Source organism: Pseudonaja textilis, chromosome Z (genome assembly GCF_049901715.1).
Source record: "Pseudonaja textilis isolate UNSWEBS1 chromosome Z, rPseTex1.2, whole genome shotgun sequence".
NCBI classification, from domain to species: domain Eukaryota; kingdom Metazoa; phylum Chordata; class Lepidosauria; order Squamata; family Elapidae; genus Pseudonaja; species Pseudonaja textilis.
The window spans coordinates 26,494,909-26,517,740 of record NC_142008.1 but is presented as its reverse complement, the minus strand read 5'-3'; the positions used below and the strand labels follow the sequence as shown (position 1 = coordinate 26,517,740).

The window sequence follows — 22,832 nt, the reverse complement described above, 5'->3', positions numbered from 1 at the left end:
TTCTAAACATTTATTCATTGAAATTTGTATCCCTTTTGAGATATTAATTATTAATATTTAAGGCTATCTTTCAAAAAGTTCAAGATAACAAAAAGTTATAGCCATTAGTCATTTACAGCCAAAAGTTTTAGCTTAGCCATTTCTGTTTGGTCCTTTAGTTCCCTCTAGTGTCCTTTTCCATTTTCATCAAGCTGCAGTTTCTAATGTGAGTTTACTTCCATTTCAGATTTCCTATAAATATATTATTTAATTATTATTATTTTCAAAGTTTGCAGCTCCGTTTAAAACTTCCTTATACCAAAATTCTTGTGTGTGTGTGAATGTGAGCACGTGTGTGCGCGTTCTGTCAGTTATATATTATTTATTTTAAATTCTTAAGTCTCTGTTTAAAATTTGTGAAATCCAAAGATTTAAGGTAAAACTCACCAGATATAAAATTAAACTCACTGTTTTGAAGGTCTCTAATAGCAATAAAATGGTTAAATTGAATATTTCTGAATGTTGTTAGAAAGTGAATTCTGCTGGCTTAGTGCCTTATAAAGACTCAACTGCTACTGAGAACAAAGTTGTCCCTTGGTGCTCAAACCCATGGGAGACTGCTGCTATTCACAGCACTTGTGAGCAATCTTCTGTTCTTTTTTTTTCTTTGCTTTTCCAGAAACCTTTGAAGGACCAGTCAACTCACTAGGTTTTCATTATTCATAGTGGTGGTTGTATATGCTTGTTCATTGAGATGTCTTCCATCAGCCATGACTTATATTTGAATGAAATATTTCTAAATCCTGATTCTTTTGTACAAACCAGACTCATTCTTCTTTGTAAGATACTTCAAGAACTGTCAACCATTCTGTAATGTTATAACAATAAATCTTATTCCTGAAGCATAAATGTATTGATTTTTGAATTGACCTACAAAAGAAAAGGATGTCTAGAATGGATGGTAGCAAAATCATCCAACACCTTCGTCTGTGTTGTATAGGATAAATTAAAAGCCTCTTCAAGTACTTAAGTGAGGTAATTTTTCTCCCTTTGTTTTTAACGCCAAGCTTATTTGAGAAGAGCATCCATTTCATCCTAATAGTTTATAGGAACAATCATAATTCAGAAAGCAAATATAACTTCAATACACCCGTAAGCATATCAAAATAGAGTATTAGGTTGGTCATTCTTACAGATTAAATTTGGAATGTACTGAATTCTAATTACTTAGTCATTGTTGCAAATGTTGCTTAACACATTGATGCATTTCCTTTGGAAACCCAAAGGTACTTTTTCAAGAGGCAACTGGACTTTCTGGTTTTTCTTTGAAGATATTTCACTTTGTATTCAAGAAGCTTCTTCAGCTCTGACTGAACTTCTTGGATGAGATACATAACATCTTCAAAGAAAATCAGAAAGTCCAGTGCCACTTGAAAAAAGCACCTTTGGGACAGGTATGACCCAGATGACTGAGAATTTCCATAGACACTTTCCTTTGGAAACCAATATAAATAAATCACGTACAGATATCCCTTGACTTAACAGTTGTTTAATGACTGTTCGAAGTTACAACAGCTTTGAAAAAAGTGACCTATGACCGTTTTTCACACTTAACGACCGTTGCGGCTTCCCCATAGTCACATGATCAAAATTCAACTGCTTGGCAACTGACCTTATTTATGACATTTGCAGTATTTCAGGGCCATGTGACAACTTTTTGCAGCCTTCTGACAATCAAAGTATCAATGGGGAAGCCAGTTTCATTTAACAATCATGTTACTAACTTAACAACTGCAGTGGTTCACTTAATAACTGACAAGAAAGATCATAAAATGGAGCAAAACTCACTGAGCAAATATCTCTCAGCAAGGAAATTTGACATTCAATTGTGGTTGTAAGTTGAGAACTATCTGTTCTGCATCTTAAAATAGGGCAGAACTGAGCTACAAAAATGCCATTTTCAAATTTTAAATCATAAAATATTAAAGAGAATTGTGAAGGAAATATAAAAGCTTTCTTTGCAGAATTTTGTATCCCCTGTATGTATAAAAACTTGCAGGAAAAATTAAGGTCTGGAAACTTAATGGACATGTATCACAGTGATGTATCTTAAATTGTTTAAGACAATCATAATTAGATTTTTTTATTTTTTATGTATTTTATTTTATTTTATTAAATTTTTAATTGATAAACAATAGTGGACTGGCCAAATAGAATTGAAAAATGCAGATAGGAAGACCAGAAAAATAATGACAATTATGCCCTTAATTTGTACAGCAATGTTGACCCACTCTACTTAACAAAGAAAATATGTGGGTATTATGTTGCAAGTTAGACTGTACCGAAGAAGAAAAAAGGACATTTGAAAAATATCTGGATAGTGAAGAAGATGTGATAAAGCTAGTATACCAGGAAAGTTTATTGAGTATTGGAGAGGCCAAACTGCAAAAAAGACCAAATGAACAACAAATTATAGGCATGGAAGACAAAACACTATGTGGCCAATACATTTTAAAAATAGTGGGGAAAATAAATAATAACAAAGACCTGGCAATGCCTAAGAGCAGGAAAGTTGAAAAAGAGACATGAGCTAATTCTGGCTGCATAAGACCAATTCTTAAGAACACATACAAAGCCAGAGTTGAGAAAACAGCAACAGACAGCATCTGTTGCCTCTGCAAAGAAGCTGAAGAAATAGTGAACCACATGGTTAGCTGCTGCAAGAAAATTTCACAGACTGACTGTAAACAACAGCATGACAAAGTAGCAACAATGGTGCATTGGAAGATTTGGAAGAAATATCATCTGCCTGCAATCAAGAACTGGTCAGACCATAAAATAGAAAAAGTAATAGAAAATTAAGATTAAGAAGCTAAAGTGCTCTGGGACAGATAGGTACCTGCCACATAACACCACATAACATACAACATAAGAAGGAGCCGTGGGTGGCGCTGTGGTTAGAATGCAGTATTGCAGCTAACTCACTGCTTGCTGCCAGGAGTTTGATTCTGACCAGCTCAAGGTTGATTCAGCCTTCCATCCTTCTGAACTTGGTAAAATGAGGAACCAGGTTGTTGGGGGTGATGTGCTGACTGCTTAGAGAGGGCTGCAAAACACTATAAAGCAATATATAAATCTACGTGCTATTGCTATGTCTAAGTTCTATTGCTAACACCCCAGAGTTAACAATTGTTGCTAAGAAAAGCAAAAAAACAAAAACCAGTCTGGGTAGTGTCATAGCAGTACCTGGAGACAACAGAAGAGAAAGAACTAGAAAAGATAACAAAATAAAAAAACTGGCAAATAGAAATAGGACAACTGTGGCAAAAAAAAAGCAAAGGTAGTACCAATAGTCATAGATACCTTGGATGCATCCCACAAACATTTGAACATCAGCATTGACAAATTCACTATCAGTCAATTGCAAAAAGTAGCTTTGTTTGGAACAGCTTATACCTGGTGACGATACCTCTACTATCAAATCCTCATCTTCCTATCCCAGGTCCTTGGGAAGGGCTCAATAAGTGGATAAAAATGCCAAATCCAGTCTGAACATCTGACTGGCTGTGCAATAAACCATTTATCATTAAAATATGGAAGGGAAGAAGGGAACACAAAGAACACAGGCCTCCTCCATTAGTCTGATAATAATCTCCAGAGTTATCTCCCCCCTCTCTGTTGGGGCTCCAGGTCAACTGGCAAAACCTGATCTTTAGACCTTTACAGAAGATCAGGAGAGTTGAGGGCGATCTCACCTTAGAGAGTATGATGTCCAAAGGACAGGAGCCATGGCTGAAAAGGCTCCTCTTCTGGATCCTGCCAGCTGGAATTCCTTGATGGATGGGATTAGCACGATGCCAGCACAGTATAGGGTTTGCTTTCTGCTTATATACAGCATTGGTGGTGGTTTGATACTCCTTTCGATAGTTCCTTGATTGGGATATTATTTCTGTTCGCTTAATTGTTTCCTGGTGTTAATTCCTGCGTATCTGAGTGCAGGGTGTTCTGGACTTTTTGTTTCCTTTTTAGGTTGTTCGTGTTTTGTTTTGTTTTGTCTCTTTTGAATGGTGTATAAATTTACTTTATCTCTATGTGTCTTGTTGATGACTGATTAGTCTGAATGCCAAGCCTCCAATAATTCTTTGGTTGTTTTTTTAAATCTAGCTTGGTATAGGATATTCAGTTTCCCAGTTGAAGCAATGGCTGAATCTTTTCTTGTGGGATTAATTGTTAGTTTGATGTTCATGGATGCATTATACAATCTTTTCCTTGTTTGTCCTTTGTTGTTGTTAGTTGCAAAGTCGTGTCCGACTCATCGCGACCCCATGGACAAGGTTCCTCCAGGCCTTCCTGTCCTCTGCTATCCTCTGGAATCCATTTAAGCTCACGCCTACTGCTTCAGTGACTCCATCAAGCAACCTCATTCTCTTGTCATCCCTTTCTTCTTTTGCCCTCAATTTTTCCCAGCATTGGGCTGTTAATGTTTATTATAGTTCTTAGACTGCATGTTGTAGATGCCTCCTGTTTTTTCTTCTTAGGCTATCCGAGTCTTGATTTACTTAAGATATTTTGAGGACTTTGGTTGGTTTGTGTGTTGTGGTGCTGTGTAATAGTCTATTGGCTATTTCTGAAATGTTTTTGATGTAGGCTGGTGTTATCTTTTTCATACATTGATTGTACTAAAGTGGATTAAGTGGTCAGGCCCTTTTTGATAAAGTTCGATGGATATCCATTTTGTTCAAATATGTTATGCAAGTGGTACTACTCAGGCAGATTAATTCATTACTGCATCTATTTTTTACTAGATGTGGGGACTTGACCTAGTGCAAGAATAAATAATTCTTACCAGCAAATATTTCCACATAAACCACTGTGGACATTTCTATGTTCTGCTCTGTTATAATTGCCATCAGAAGTCAATGGGTTTAAACTTGTTCCAGCTGGATTAGCAGGCCACACTTTGAGTGACTAAAATGGTCATTTTCTAATATCAGCCTCCTTGTTTATCACTTTTTTATTAGTTACTGTCTGGATTTATCATACAGTATACCTTATTTGATTTCATATGTTTTAAATTTATTCTGCATTAACTCAAAGTAGTTAGCTATAACAGCTGTATGGTAAAAGTTTGTCTTGTCAGGGAGCAGAGTAACCTGATAAACACATCATGTTAAAGTTGAGCAAACATTGTTTCTTTTGCATAAATACATTGTACTTTCTCCATTATGATTGTCCGTTATGATTTGGCATGGAAATCAAGTAACTGTTAATTCAGGAAATTCCTCTAGCTTCCTTATCTTTTAAAGTTCTGTGTGTATCCTCAACTTCATATACTTTGTATTTCTGTGTTTCTAGAAGTATACTGAAGCTGGTTTTTAATTGAAATCAATTTTGATGTACTTTTTTTTTAATGAGTGGATTGAGAGCTGCTCTCTCAATTCCATTTCCAATAAGATGGATACTGAACATTAAATTTGCATTTTGGGATAGCTTGAAGAAATATAGTAAATGGAGCCTTTATTTGTCATCCATTGCCCATCTTGAGCTTTTAGTAGTAGTGAAATTATTTAGGCACAAGCTGTTATTCAGGGGCAAGAGAATTCAAGTCCACCTCAAAACTTAATGGAAAGAATAGGCACTGAAGCGAAATACAGGAATTTGGCATTTTTAGTTAGGCACCCTAAAGAGTTTCCAACAATTAAATAAACAGCATTTGTGTCTTCATGCTTTCATGCTACTATGACAGCACTCAATGGAACACTTAATCTGTTCTCTGGGGTAATAATAAACATCAAAGCAAGAAATGTTTACTAGTTGTTCCTGAAATGTTAACTATTTTAGTTTAAACACTTTTAGTGACAAGGCCTTCATATTTTAATTTGGGTTATGTTTAATGAAATGGGGAGTATGAAATATTAGGTATAGAGAGATTCTGAATAATAACTTCTCATGGGAAATTTTCATGGGTAGTGTAATTAGCATAGTCTTGTTATGACTGAATTTATTTTTAAGGATAAGAAACGTCATTTGGTGATCTTTTATAATAACCATCTGTTCTGAAACTGATTTATCACCAATAGATATGGAAAAATTCTCCCATAGTTCTTTACACGCAGTGGTATTTCAGGTCAAGGCAAACTGATTTGTGTCTGAAAGCAGCTTCCAATTAAGGCTGTCCATTTTTTAAAAGCATGGGCTTTCCTTATTATCATCACTTCCATTTTGCCTTTTTCTCCCTCAACAATGTTCCAGCACATAGAGACTATCTTAATGCAATATAACAAGGAGAGATTTAACTTGGAAATAAGGAGAAACTTTCTGACAGTGAGAACAATCAACTAATGGAACAGTTTGCCCTTGGAAGTTGTGGGAGTGCCATTACTTGAGACTTTCAAGAAGAGATTGAACTGCCATTTGTCAGAAATGGTGTAGGGTCTCCCTCTTGGGTGGGGGGTTGGACTAGATGACCTACAAGGTCCCTTCCAACTCTGGTTATCTGTTTGATCTGTTTGATAACCACATAGCTTTGTTTCCTACTCTGTGACTATCTGGCAACGATGCAAGTGATGTTCACCTCACTTGAAGATGAAATTTAGAGCTTGTTTGTTTACCTGCTGTGGTGGTCTGACAATTGAAAAATGGGAGACGCAGGGAAACGTCTGAGCAATTGCCAGCCCTGAGTAGACCCAGGTACCAGCTTTTATTGAGAACAAAATGCATATACAGAAAACAAGTGACCTCAACAGGATGTTATTTCCACAGGATATATAGGATGAGAATAAACAGGATGAGAATATACATCTGCGGAAATTCCCATGGGAATGGCTCAGCTATATACTATGACCTTTCACCGACATATTTGGTCCTCTAAGCTTTGCAGGTCCTAACAGGACAAAAACACCCATAGCAGGCGGAAATGCCCCCACCAGGGGCATTTTTAGTCCCTAGATCTATGCAAAGCTATACAAGGACTTGCAGAATAAAATATAATACCACATTCCCTCCTTTTTTATTTATTCAAAGATAGGGGTGTTTTAGTGGCATAATACACAGTTCCTCGCGACTTTGTCTCGTCATACGCTGAAAAACTGAGGTACATATTTGAAATAGATTAGGAATACATTGAATACAGCAACATAACATAATAAGTATAATAACAATTGTCACAACTAATTGAAGCAATGAACGTAACCATGAGCTGTCAGGAAGCCAATCCCATAGCAAAGCCCAAGGTGACTTATCAAGGCCATCTTTTCCTGCTTCGTGTTCAGCTATGCGGTCTTCCATATCATGAACAGTTCTTGTAATGTTAGGCTCATAATTATGTATAAAAATACAACAATGTGAATGAATTAAGGCACAAACTCCTCCTTTGGCAGCTAATATTATGTCTAAAGCATAACGATTTTGTAAAGTAATTTGGCGAATTTCAGACACTTCTTCATTTAACATCTTAATGCTCTTAACAGTATTATTAAACATAGCAACAGTGAAATTATTTAAAATATGCAGATCCCGATAATTCATAGCCACCCCCAAAGGTGGTAATGAGAGTCTGTATAAGGTAACTTAGGCAACTCCAATTGACACCAATACTGTCCATAGTCTGAAACAGAAACATTAAACAGGATCAGAGTTGTAGCACAGGCTGAAGATATAATATCCTTATCAGGTCCCGAATAAAGAATGTCTTGACCCTTATGCCAGGACCAATATGCTGGAAAAATCAAAGGATGCCGCTGTTTGCAGATCAATTTAGTCCGATTCCCCAGAGGAACCTGCTGTATACAAGTTGATAACCTCAGATAAGCAGTCATCTTTTCCCAGCCTTCACAGCGCCGCGCCTGGATTGCCGGCATCAAGAGAATCAGGAACCACGGAAACGCCATCCTGAGAATCAGGAACCTCCCTCACTGGCACCTGCGAAGACGCCTGTGAATGATCAGGCCTAATACATCGTCCAGGAACCCAACGAATTTGACCAAGATGTTCTACTGCTGCATAACCACGTCCCCACGTAATCAGCTCAGCGGGAACCCATGCCGGATCCGGAAGGAAGCGCACCAACACTCGAGGCCTCGCTGCATCTGTAGAAGGAAAAGAAAAATGCCTGCTGGCCGCACTCGCAGAGGGGTTACCAGACAAATTCAAAAAATTTAAAGTATACAAGGCTAGATTTAACTGATCTTGAATTGCCGGAAGCCCCAGGAGCTTCCCTCCTTTTTTATTTAATTTAGCTAACATGTTCTTGAGCGTGCCATTATAACGCTCCACAATAGCCTGTCCTGTGGAATTGTATGGAATCCCAAATTTATGTTCCACGGACCACTGTTTGCAAAACTGATCAAAGACTGTGCTCCGATAAGCTGCACCATTGTCTGTTTTTAAAGTTTGAGGCGTACCAGCAACTGAAAATGTCTTAATGCAATGATTGATGACATGTTTAACCGCTTCACCTCTTTGAGGAGTAGCCATTAGGAATCCTGAATAAGTATCCACAGTCACATGTATATACTTCCAAGGTGCAAATGATGGATACTGAGTAACATCCTTTTGCCAAATCATTGAAGGTTTCAACCCCCTGGGGTTGACTCCCATAGGAATAGCCATGCCCTGTTTTGAACAAGTTAGACATTGTTGAATTATGGCAGCAGCTTCTGCAGCAGTAAGCTTGAATTGATGTGCTAACGCTTTAGCATTTTGATGAAAATAACTATGGCTGTCCCATGGCTGGACAGTGAGAACTGAAGTTACAGCACTGTCAGCTTTGGCATTGCCTTGTGATAAAATTCCAGGTAAATTACTATGGCTACGAATATGGGCAACAAAACACACATTCACACGCTGCTCCAAACATCCTTGCAACAACAAAAGCAAACGTAGAATATTAGGTGATATTCCAGGAGACAAATAAGAACCTGCTACAAAGGGTAACAAATTATATACATACAAAGAATCCACTATTAGATTAAAATCCTGATTTTGAAAATTTTGAAAAGCCAAAACTACAGCAGCAAGTTCTGCCTGCTGGGCAGACTTCTGCTCTGATGTCACTTTTGTATGCCAAATTCCAGATTTATCTTTCCAAACACAAGCACCAAAAACTTTCCCTCCATCAGTAAAGACTGTAGGAGCATCTGATATACTGATTACTGATTTAGGTCACACCCTGTCCCAGTAATCTCTTTTTTTGCTGACTTTGACCCCCTCCAGGAGCCCAACATTGTGCTTTAAAATGTCCAGGCTTCCCACAATTGAAAAAAGTTTCTTTTTTAGCATTTCCTGCCTGCAGAGCCAGAGCTAAAGTTTCCATGTTAAAAGTCTGACTCCCCACCTTTCTACATGCGTTTATCAAATCTGTGATCTCTCGCTTTCCACTCGCAATAAGTGGATTAAGGATCTTTTTGCGATCTACATTAGCCTGATCTACCGCTAACTTCAAAAGCAATTCATTCCGGGCAAATTGATTGTCAATTTGCCTTTCAATAGCCACTTTCAATCTACTAATGAAATTTTCATAGGGTTCATTGTTCCCTTGTTTGATGTTAGTAAAGGTCTTCTCACCACCTTCGCCGTCAGGGAGAGCCCCCACGGCTTGGAAAATTAACTGTGGGAGAAGAACGAACCCCTCCTCAGGCATTCTATCTCTCTGTTGATCCACTGTCGTGTAATTACCAGCTCCATAAAGCTGATCTGGAGTAACATTTGCTGTTCCCCTTTGAACTGCCAGCTGTCTCCATTTCTGATCTAACACCAAATATTGAGCTGGAGTTAGAATCACATTTAACAGAGCTTTCCAGTCAGCTGGAATCATTTTATTTCCATAACCAACTGCTTCTAGCAATGCCTGAGCAAATGGCGATCTAACACCGTATTCTTTCACTGCTTGCTTAATTTCCTTTAAAACACTGAGAGGCAGAGGCTTCCATACTCTCTGTGGATTTAAAGCAGCATCTATACCAATTTCTACTGGATTAAGTTGAATCTCCACTCCAAATTCTACCAAATCATCTCCTGATAATTCCCCTCTATCTGTTGCTTCTTGAATAGCTGCAGTAACTGCATCTACTTGAACTCTTAAAGGCAAACTCTTATCTTCTGACAAAGTATTTTCAGTGCCTGACAGTCCTCTGGATTTATCTGGAGGTGCTGTCGGTGGCAATAAACGTACCGCATGGTAAGGCGGCAAACCTTCTTCAGGGGGTGCTAGGAGCGGTTGTTCATGAGTAGCTAATGCATCCATAACCACCCTCCAGGTTAACAAAATTGAAGAAGGGGCACGAGGCTCCTCGTGCAAAAATTTCCCTATCTTTTTCCAGGACTCTACTTTAATACTACCTCCCTCTGGATAACACGGAATATGTTTCCAAACATACTGTAATAAGTCCTCAATTTCTTTCTTTCCTACTGCATGTCCTCTACTATGAACTCCAAACTTAAACCTATTCCCAGTGATCTCTCTCAATTCCCTGAAATGCTTTGTCTGAGCTTTCGAGAGACCTCCTCCCATACTCACGAAAAGAATCTGTCTCCGTCCAGCGAAGAAGATGAGGGCCCAGTCGACGTCCGCGACGATGAGTATAGGATGCGGAAACGATAGCTTTCAAGCTATCACGCCGAAACGTATAGCCTTCCAAACTATCACGTCGGGTCACCACTTGTGGTGGTCTGACAATTGAAATGAGACGCAGGGAAACGTCTGAGCAATTGCCAGCCCTGAGTAGACCCAGGTACCAGCTTTTATTGAGAACAAAATGCATATACAGAAAACAAGTGACCTCAACAGGATGTTATTTCCACAGGATATATAGGATGAGAATAAACAGGATGAGAATATACATCTGCGGAAATTCCCATGGGAATGGCTCAGCTATATACTATGACCTTTCACCGACATATTTGGTCCCCTAAGCTTTGCAGGTCATAACAGGACAAAAACACCCATAGCAGGCGGAAATGCCCCCCCACCAGGGGCATTTTTTAGTCCCTAGATCTATGCAAAGCTATACAAGGACTTGCAGAATAAAATATATTACCACAACCTGCTACAATTTCTACAGGTGGTCCTCAACTTACAATCACAGTTGAGGTCAAAATTTCTGTTGCTAAGTTTTAATTACCTTTCTTGCCACAGTTGTTAAATTACTGTAATTTTTAAGTTAGTTGTTAAGTGAATATGGCTTCCCCATATTGCAAGATTTGCAGAAGATGATTACATGACTCTGGGACACTGCAACTGTCATAAATATGAGTCAGTTGCCAAGCATCTGAATGTTGATTACATGACCATAGGGATGCTGCGGTGGTTGTACATGTGAAAAATGGTCATAAGTCACTTTTTTCAGTGGCGTAACTAAATGATCAGTAAAAGAACTGTTGTAACTCGGGGATTATCTGTATTGATAGTATCATTGGGGGAAAATGCAATAGGCTATAAAATGGTTGATAGTATCATTGGGGGAAAATGCAATAGGCTATAAAATGGTTGCTTTTCAAGATTAGACATTGCAGTCTCAGCAGATGGGAAACTATCTTAGAACATTTAAATTCTCTTTTTCTACAGAAATTGATTCATTTGGAAAATAAGAATATTTAGTTGGAATAAAAAAGGAATTTTCAGGCATCTGGATTCTTTAATGGAATGAGTTGAAAATGTTATGATTGATTATGGCAAAAGTAGTGTACAAACCTTATAGTTCATAAAAGAAAGAAATGAGATGTAAATTGTCTGTTTATTTAATTTTACATTCTAGTTTCATGATAAATAAACTTGCTTTCTAAAAGGGAATGCAACTGCTTCATAAAAGATGAGGTGAAGTAGAAAAACAACTTCTTTTCCCACTTAGAAAAATAGCTTTTTTTAATATATACCAGAATATCTTAGAAGCTGAGCATTAAGAAGCATATAAAATACACTACTTGATCAGACTAATAGTAGTTTTAATATTTATTCTAGGACCCAACGTTTAAAATATAGCAGATTATGTGTTATAAAATCCAAAAAAAGAGGCTTTTTCAACTGCACAGATTAAGTGCTGTAGATGAAGAAACTCAGTGGTGTAGTTTATCAATTATGCAGATATAATATTTTGTAGTTATCATCTTTCTTAAGGATCATTCTTTTTTCCCATTTGTAATGTTTAGCCTAAGATTTGGATTAGAAGACTTCCAAGGTCCCTTCCGCCCTGTTATTCTGTTAAGATTGGAATAATCTTACTTCTTTTTAAAATGATGTGTCGGGTCCTATATTAGTTGTTTTATTTGCTAATTGAAACGACTGAACATTAATTTTTGTATAATAGTATGGAAAGATCTATTAGAAGTCTGAGATCTTTCCATTTTTTTGTCATATATAAAAATAATAAGAAGCCATAGAGCAACCAATAAAACTTTAAGTCAACATATTCAGTGGAAATTCCTTCAGCATAAGGATTAATTACACTTTTATAACATATAGCTTATAACAATGACAGGTAGTTTAAATATTGTCATCAAATAATTATAATCATTCAAATGTTACTACATTTCTTTTTTCTTTTTTTAATTAATTTTGGATTAAAAAATATAGAACTATTTTAATACCAAAGTTTTCTACTAATACATCTGTCATTTGTGCTTTCATTCTTGAGATACTAAAATTTAAAGTCATTTTGTATCTGCTTTCTATGAGGGAAAAAGGCACTGTATCACAGAAGGTATTTAATTCTAAGAGGTACTCATTTATTTAGCATTAGTTGCCAAATATTTAAGATGCCTCAGTTGAACTTGTGTAACTTTTAATTTTATGGATTACATAATAAATGTCCAAAATATTGGTACCTAAGCAAAATAGATATTCTTTTAAGATTGTTTAATGACTGATATTGAAAGAGTGCCTTTATCTTTGTGAATATTGTGTAAAGGGCTTACTTTGCCTACACTGTAAACTGATAGTCAGTTCTCAGTTGCTTTTTCAGACTGAAGTAACTTTCTCAATTGCTAACTAAAAAATGGGATTTCCAAGCAGAAGGAAATATAGGATGAGTACTCATATGCAACAAATTTGGGGCTATTATAAAGTAGTGTTTTTCAAACTTGGCAATTCTTAAGATGTGCGGATAGAAGAAATCTGAGAGTTAAAGTACTGGCATCTTAAAGTTGTTTGAAAAATACTTCTCTAGAGCTGTGACAATTATTACGAAATACTTCCTAAAACAGATTTTGAAATGCACAGGAAGTACAGTACTATTCGGTTTTATATCATTTGGCAGCATTATGGATTTTTCCTCATATCAGATTAAATTGTAGTCTTCCCCTTTCTCCTTTTTTAACTATTCTAATGTTAGCTTTTTTTTTAAAGTCTAGTTGCAAAAGCGAGAACCAGTTTGGTGTAGTGGTTAATGTACCAGACTAGAAATTGGGAGAGTGTGTGAGTCCTAGTCCTGCCATAGCCACAAAGCCAATAAGGTGAGCTTAAACTCTCAGTCCTAGGAAGAAAAAAATAGAAAACTGCATCTCAAAAGCCTTGCCAGAGTGAATCTTTTTGATAAGAAGCAATGAAATCGAATTGAAAATAGAACCTGATCTTGCATGATTTTTAAATGCTGCAGAGGCTGTATGAGAATGGGACGTGCTCTTGCGCAGCCTTTAGAAGTTGCATGAGAGACCTCAGAAAAAGCATTCCCCAAAGCCGTTTCAAGAACAAAGGCCTCATGTGACCCAAAGAAGCCTCTAGGTAGGCTTTAGGTACCTGTCAACACAAAACAGAGCACTGTCTGAAAGTAAGCAGCATGTGATAGACTTGGGAACTGCTGGGCTGTAGGGGTGATCTTGTGTTATTTCCCAAGCCCATGTAGTGGCAATGGTGATAATAGGGTTGAAATTGAGATCCAGGCCAGGCCTATACTTCTGGGCCAACCTTGGAGCTGCCACCAAGTATCGCTGTTCTGAGTGGCCTAGATAAGGGGAGATAGAAAATTGTTTCTCTTGATGGGAGGTTACAGGCCAGTGGAGTCATGTATTTTCTGAAATTTTGACTTGCTGAGCTCAAAAGGTTCGCCATCACTGCTATAGCAGTTCTGGCACTCAAAGCTACCCTAGTTAAAGAAGGGATATGGAAGAGAATCTTTTACATGACTAGGAGAAAGATAAGAGAACCTGGAAAATATATAATTGTAGATTCAATATAGGGATGTCCTATGTTTTTGGAAACGTTTTTGGAGTCCAAGCTTATACTTTGGCCAGACTTGCAAATGACTTGTCACAAAACTAGAATAAAATGGATTCAAACATGGATTTATTTCCTAGGTTATACTCTGGATTTCTCAGGCATGGTAAACAAATGCTTCTCTATTGTTTTTCTATTAAAACTACATTGCTTGATATATTGGATAGGATACTGCTTCATACTTTATCCCATATATGTGAATTTAATGCAACTTAAAATTAGTTTGTAGGTAGAAACAACCTGAAGGAGCAGCCCAAAGAATGCATCATCAAAACATGATTATGATTTTCTTGATTTATCAAACTAAAATACTGAATTGTTTTAAAAGAACATAATTTCGATGCAAACTTTGTAATGATCTGTTTGTATTAGAGATTATTCCCTTTGTTGTCTTTCTGTTGAAAATGTATATACTGCTAGTCTTCAATTTATGATTGCAGTTCAGCCCAAAATTTCCATTACTAAGCAAGATAGTTAAGTGGGGTTTGCCCCATTTTACGACCTATCTTGTCATAGTTGCTAAGTAAACCACTGCAGTTGTTAAGTTAAATAGTTTTATGAATCTGGCTTTCCATTTATTTTGCTTATCAGAAGGTTGTAAGTGACCCCCAAACACTGCAACCTTCATAAATACATGCCAGTTGCCATGTGTCCGAATTTTGAACATGTGGCCACATGAATGTTGCAACAATCATAAGTGAAAAATAGTTATGTCACTTTTTTCAATGCCTTTGTAACTTCACTAAACAAATGATTGTAAACTGAGGACTACATATGAAAATAATTATTAAAATGTCGTATGACTCATAGCACAACATCATATTAAATATTATTTAAAATCTATACATACCTTTATTGGTGTTATTGGGTTAGTATTTGAAATAAAGGGCATTACTTGCTGTAATTAGAAAAAAAATAAGAATTTAACATTCAAATACTGAACAAGTGTAAGCATACTCTTGTATCTCCTGAAAAACGCACAATGAACATTGCAAGATATGTGCAAGATAAAAAAGCTGTAGTACCCCTGCTTTTAAATTTGCATTGCTTACAAATTTAAAATGCTAATAATAGTTTCCTTTGTGGCAAGATTTCCTTTTGAATTTGTTTTGGGCAGATGTCTGCAAATAGCTCAGGATTTCTTTTTAGAGAAGCACTCTGCAACTTCCGTTCTTGGATTGAAATGATTTTTGCCTAGATAGCTATGATGGAGCACACAATCCACATGCTGAAGTTAGCTATGTGGCACTTGTTTGATGTAGTAGGTGAGGTGCTAAACTAGAAACCAGAAAACTGAGTTCTAGTTTTAGTCCCACCATAGCACAAAAAGCCAGCTGGATGTCTTTGGACCCATAATTCTCTCTCAGCCCAATCCACCTCATAGGGTTGTTGTTATGAGGAAAAGAGGAAGTTGGTGTATTAGGTATTTTCACCAACTTATTTGTAAAAAATAATAAAGGTAGGGTGAAAGAAATCTAATAAATATAAATAATAATATCTCATTCAATTTATCACCTTCTTGCCACTGTTCCTCTTCATATTTAAAATAACTATCCCATTACAGACAAACTTTAAAACGATCTTCAAATAGAACACATAATATTCTTCAAAACCAAATAGTCCCCACAGTACTATTATAATTCATGATGGGAATGAGGAGAACAGTTAATCAGTGATGATGTAGACAGGAAAAAAATCTGTATGTATGTAAGCAGGAGCGGTAGCATCTCTTCTCTCAGGCAGGAAAAAAATCTCAATTATATGTTGCAAGATTGATGTCCTACATCTTGGCTTTTGGCTGATGAACAGACTTTCCACTCAAAGAAGTAAGTAGTACAATTAAGTGTGCCAGTATGAATAATGCTGGGTTATTTTGCCATAGTAGCAATATGTCCATTTTATAATAGTTGGGGAAGTCACACAGTGAGATTGGAGTATTTCCATAGCAAAATGATAATGACTGCTTGAAGCTCCCCCAGTATGGTAGGTTGCTAAGGCAGAAAACAATACGAAATAGGTGTGTCTAAATGCATTTTGAATACAGTTACCGTATTTATCGGCATATAACACGCACAGGCGTATAACACGCATCTTCATTTTAAGAGGGAAATTTCAGGAAAAAAATAAGGGTGGACATCGGCGTATAACACGCATACATCATTTGCCCCCTATTTTCAGGGGGAAAAAGTGCGTGTTATACGCCGATAAATACGGTAATTGGCTTGGTGTGGGATTCTAGTTAATGGTTAATGTTAATTACCTTTAAACAGAGTTGGTCCTGTTTAGTACTTAGATAGTGAAAACCAGGAAAAATCAGAACTGGCAAGTTGAAAAGGTAAAAATTCTGTACTACTGGCATGAACATTATCATAGCCATAATCATGGAGTCAAGTTGAAGAAGACTTTAATTTGCAGGTTCATTTTGATGTGAATGCAACTATCCAGAAATATCAACTCTCATTTTATGCTTTGTTGATTTTCAAAATTTTATCAACTGAAGTTATTATTACGTCTAATAAGATGCAAGAAAAAAAGAAAAGGATACAGCCTTGTGAGTACCCTGGAAGTTACCTGAATGACAGGTAATGCCCTCATTGACAAGATTTTAATGGAGAATTTTCAGGCTTGATGTTTTCATGTTAACTAGAACAATATCGCCACTTTTAAACAATCTAAAATCTTTCAAAATAAGGAATTCATGTAAGGATTGATTGTATCTGATGCTTCAAATTGTTGAGATTCAAATAAGAATATAATCTGGAATTTTAAACGAAAACCTTAAATAGCATGGAATGGAATCCCAATAGCATTCAACTTTGTGCAGAAAGATTACCTCCTGGTTAAAGATTACTTATATGCTTATAGAGGGTGGTCATAGGAGTCAACAAAATTATGTGATATTTGCGGTAGAATTGCCTTGCATCATTCATTTTCTCTCAAGATATGTGGAGATTCCAAATCTCATAATTCACAGCAAGCACATGGTTGTAAGCAAGGCTGCTGTGATGAGTTCATGTCAATTTTTTTATCAAAATATGTTAATTAACTTAATTTAGTGTTCTAAAATGATATAAGCCTAGATGAAGATGCATCATAAAACAAGCTTACTCCTGCTTGTATATGCATTACAATGGCACATACATGTAAAAAAAGGAATGGAGTTTGCATCATGATGTCACAATGTGTATTTCATCATTTTATGGCCCTTGACCATGAATGAATTTATTTTTAAATATGAAGCAATTTATGTTTAGAATGTAAAAAAGAGACATTATATCTTTCTAATGCAGAAGTTAATATGACTAATATGGAAATACTTTATGACATCTGAATATACTGTATATTAGAGAAGATAAGCCCACACGTCATAGCAGATTGTCTCCTTCCCCCAAAACTGTTACAATTCTAAAAAAAATATCATTTAAAGAGTTTTTAAAGTATCACAAGGCTTGTAATTATGCTATCATTCAGATACATCCAAGATACTAAAGGCCAGACTTTAGACAGCTTTAAATTGCTTTATATAGTGTGAGTCATTGGCAACTATCTAAGGTTTTACCAAAAGCCTTTCAGATGCTACCTGATGGTTTAATTTCAAGATCACCGGGACTAACTGCATGTTGTGAACTCTAGATGTTGTGTTTTTTAACTTGAACAATCTATATGCTTTTATAAAATCACTAGGAAATAAAATCACTATAAAGCCACTAGGAAAAGCATTGACTTTGTTTTATTATATAAGCCTTTTCCTTGCAAAAATGTGAGTGTCTTCTCTCTGATGAAACCATTCATTTTAATTTGTGTCACTGTTATTACACAAGTTAACTATTGTTTTCATGCTATTTGATTCTGTGAGTAGCAGATGATGCTAAACCATTTTTTCCTTTTGGCAAAGAAAGGCTCAATAGTGATGGATTCCTTGAAGCCAGTCACCAAAATCTGGAAACAATTGATTCTTTTTCTATTTCTATTTGATATTCTTAAATTAAAGAGGCATTGCTTTTGAACATTGCCTGAGAACAAAAACAAGTCAAGGGATTGCCTTGCTGTGCCTATCTCCATTGTTTTAAATTCCATGTTGTCTCCTGTAGTAAGTAATGCTATCTGTAATTTAATAATTGCTGAAAAAAGCATTGTGTATGTGGAGGGAATTTTATTAGCAAAAAATATTAAACAAAAATGAACACAACAGATTCAAATTTAATACAGACATGAAAAATTATACTAATAAATATAATATTTTACTTGTGTTTAAACTTCTTTTGCTGTAATTTTTGGAAAACCTGACTTGTAAACTGAGATAAATCTGTTTTACAGTTTATAGTTCTAGTACATCAACTACAGTATATTTTTTACATATTCTCTGTAATTGGCTTGTTTTAAGAAGAAAGATTTCATGAATTGTGTGTTCTGTAAAGTATAGCTAGTATTCATGATGGTTAACCAGAAAGTCAACATCTGGAGGCCTTCACGTTTTCCAACTGAGGCAGGAAGAAATTAATTCCTTCTCATATTTCTTTTTTTATTTCCTTTTTGTCTTCTTTGTAGATCAATGAACTGAGCCATGTTCAAATCCCTATTATGCTGATGCCAGATGACTTCAAAGCATATTCAAAGATAAAAGTGGACAACCACCTTTTCAATAAGTAAGTTGGGCCAACTTCTGTTTTGTTTTATATTTTTGAATTGAAATAAATACATTTTTACTTAATTTTGATTCTCTGAAGTTTTTAAAAATATGCTAAGAATATCAGCAGTTCTATTGTGGAGTTGGTTTTTCAATATATTTTTTTGTAGTTGGATCCCAAAAGAAATTGAAAGGTGGAATTCCACAGGAGTGAAGGAAGTAATGTGCCTGCCCTTCTTGTAGTCCTGGTGTCCTAGAAAGTAATCCCTTCTCCAAAAGGTTGTGTTAGTGATTGAGGACAAACCCCCAAGCAGAGTGCACAGCAGCAATCAAGCCAGGCAGTCAAATGAGAGAGAGGCTGGGCCCAAGAGTATACACACACTGGAGACAAAAACACTGTTTGTAGTTTTTAAATAGTTATTTAATTCATTTAGAGTTTAAGCATTGTCAATCAGTCCATATGTCATACACAATATATCCATCCAGTAACCTAGTCCATTAACTAGTCAGTACAATGTCTTTATCTGCTTGTAAATCTTCTCCTTCCGATACCTTTCTCTCGAAGACAACGCTGAGTATACACAGGATATCAGCTCACCAAGTAAACAGTCCTTTTGTTGAGTAGAAACGGTATCCAGCACAGTAGCCAACAAGCAGACGTCTCATACAGGAGTAAACAGCAGGCAGCAGATAGCAGAGAGACCAGACCAGGAACCAGACCAGTGACCAGGAAGGTTACGTTTCTCTCACTGCCTTTTTTTTTTTATATATATATAAAAGTTTTTATTGTTTTTTAACATACAAACAAACAGACAAAACATAAAAACATCAGCTCCCCCATATTTATATACAAACAGTGAGTCGGTTGGTTCATCAGTTTTGTGCGTTCACTTCATAGTCACAATTACAATTACCTTATATAATAACTCTTATTGTCAATACAAACTTATAAATCATCATATCATTATTAAAAAAAAAAGAAAAAGTTTGACTACACTTTTATTCGATCATGCCTTTGTGAGATAACTATATTTTAAATGATTTATTCTAAAACAAATCATATAGTCGTGCCAGTTCTATCCTAAAAGAAAAAGAAAAAAGGAAAAAGGAAACCATTATATAAGTATAATATCCAATACCAAGCATAAGAAAAGAAAAATAAATTCAATATTATTCCTTATTATCTAGCATTTCAAATATTCTATTTTTGTATTTCATCATTCAGCCATTGATAGAAAAGATCCCAAATTATATAAAATTGTTTATCTTCTTGCTCTCTGATTTCAAAAGTCAATCTACTCATCTCAGCACATTCCAATATTTTCTTTATAACTTCTTCCTGTAATGGAATTTTCTCATTTTTCCAATTCTTTGCAAATACAATCCTAGCCGCAGTCAATACATTTACAATCAAATATTTCAACTCTTTACTATAAGCATCTGGTAAGATTCCCAATAAAAAAACTCCGGTTTCAAGTCTATGTGCTTCTTTGTCATTTTTCCAGCCACATGTGGATTTTAGTCCAATATTTTCTAGCATCCTCACAAGTCCACCACATATGGTAGTATGAACCAGGTTTCTGATGACATTTCCAGCATTTTTCGGATTTGTTCTTGAACATTCTTGCTATCCTTGTCGGAGGAAAATGCCACCTGTAAAACATCTTATACAAATTTTCTTTATAGGCTGTAGACATTGTCATTTTATAATTTTGCAACCATAAATTCTGCCATTTCTCTAAATCAATCCCATATCCAAAATTCCTCCCCCAAGCAATCATAGTTTCCTTAACTTGTTCTTCCTCCAGCTTAATTTCCAATAAGTAACCATATAATTTTTTAATCACCTTTTCATCAGTACCCATCAAAATCTTGTCTAAATCAGTTGGTTTATCATAAAATCCCTCTGTTTTGGAATCCTCATGATACTTTACATGTATTTGCAAATATGAAAACCAATTCATCTGTATACCTTGTTCCTCTAATTTTTGTATCGATTTAAGTTCACCCTTTTCATCTAGTAATTCCCCATAGCTAACTGTTTGTTCCTTTTTATAAATTATAGGGTAAGAAAATGCTTCTATCGTCGATAACCAAACTGGAATTTTCAAATAACATTGTTTTTTTGTCTTCTCCCAATTTAACCACAGAGACTCCGTATATAATGTCTTCTAAAATACCCCTGTGTTTTGGTTCCCTTATACCATAAAATGCATGCCAACCCAACAACAAATCATGACCTTCTAATGTCAACAATCTAATTTTCCTTAATGTTATCCATTCTTTAACCCACATCAAGTTTGCAGCTTGGTAGTACAACTCCCAATTAGGCAGGCCAAACCCTCCTCTAAATCTAGCATCCTGTTAAAGCTTTAACTTTATCCTTGCTTTCTTGCCTTGCCATATATACTTCAAAACAATTTTATTTAAATCCTCAAAATATTCTTTTCCGAGCCTAATTGGTATTGTTTGAAACAAAAATAAAATTCTGGGTAGAATGTTCATCTTAATTGTTGAAATCATTCCTATTAATGACAATTGTAGGTTTTCCCATTTTTTCAAGTCTTGAGCTATCTGTTGTTTAAGTTTAATATAATTGTTCTCCTTTAATGTACTACATCTCGACGTCAAGTATATCCCCAAATACTTAACCTTATTTGTAACTTGAATTTTTAACAATTCTGCCAGTTCTTCTCTTTGTCTCAGCAACATATTCTTTGACAAAATCTTTGTTTTATCTTTGTTTATTTTCAGACCGGCCACCTCCCCATATGCCTCTATCTTTTCCAACAGCTTCAAGGCTGTTTCTATAGGATCTTCCAGGATAAAAACTAAGTCATCTGCAAAAGCTTGTAATTTAAATTCTTCCTTTTTAATTTTCATTCCTTTTATAGTTTTATCTTCTCTGATATTTCTATTCAACACTTCCAAAGTCAATACAAATAACAAGGGAGAAAGAGGGCAACCTTGTCTTGTGCCTTTTCTTATATTAATAGGATCTGTGAGTTCTCCCTCCATCATTACCTTAGCTGTTTGTTCATTGTAAATTGCTTCTATTGCTTGAATAAATCTTCTAGCAAAGCCCATCTGTTCCATTAAAAGTAACATAAATCTCCAATTTACGTTATCAAATGCCTTTTGAGCATCTAAAAATATCAAAGCCATTTGCTTTTCAGGATGGGCCTCATAATATTCCAAGGTGTCCAGAATTACTCTCATATTGTCTCTAATCTGTCGTTTTGGCAAAAATCCATTTTGATCTGAATGGATAAAGTTATTCAGATATTTTTTAAGTCTTTTTGCTAAAATTGAAGCGAAAATTTTATAATCTGCATTTAATAAGGAAATCGGTCTATAATTCTTGATTAGAAGTAAATCCGCCTCCTCTTTTGGAATAAGTGTAATATAAGCCTCTGACCATGTTTTAGGTATTATCTTTTTTAGCATAACTTCATTCATAACTTCTAGCAGTGGAATACACAATGATTCTTGAAGAGTTTTATAAAATTCTACAGGAAACCCATCTGGACCTGGTGCCTTTCCATTATTTTGTTTCTTAAGTGCTTGGCTTAACTCCATCATTGTTATATTGCTTCCTAACATTTCTTCAATCTCCTTAGGTATCTTAGGTAAATTTGCATTCTGCAAGTATTGTTTAACTTTCTCCTCATCAATATCTTCTTTCTTATACAGATGCTTGTAGAAGTCATAAATAATTTCTTTTTCTCTTTGCTGCCATGACAAGTTTTACCTTGGTCATCTATTAACTGCAATATTTTCCTTGACTCTTTCTCCTTTCTCAGCTTGTATGCTAACCATCTACCTGGCTTATTTGCATCTTCAAAATAATTCTGTTTAGCACTCCTAATTTTCTGTGCCAGTTCTTCTTTGTCTATTAAGTCCATTTTATGTTTAATTATATCCAATTTCAATTTAACATCTTTTTTCTGTGGCATTTTCTGCAGTTCTTTTCGAGTCCTTTATATTCATCCTCCAAGGCTTTAAAAGCTTGCCTTTTCC

At 35.6% G+C, this 22,832-nt stretch overlaps 1 protein-coding gene across 1 annotated transcript in view; it reads left to right on the top strand.

Moving 5' to 3' along the window:
* Window positions 1-22,832, top strand: part of PIP4K2A (phosphatidylinositol-5-phosphate 4-kinase type 2 alpha) — an 85,029-nt gene that overhangs the window by 5,105 nt on the left and 57,092 nt on the right. The window contains exon 2 of the mRNA XM_087916491.1: window positions 18,734-18,831. Within this exon, the coding sequence (XP_087772617.1) occupies window positions 18,734-18,831 (98 nt within the window). The remainder of the gene's footprint in view (window positions 1-18,733; window positions 18,832-22,832) is intronic.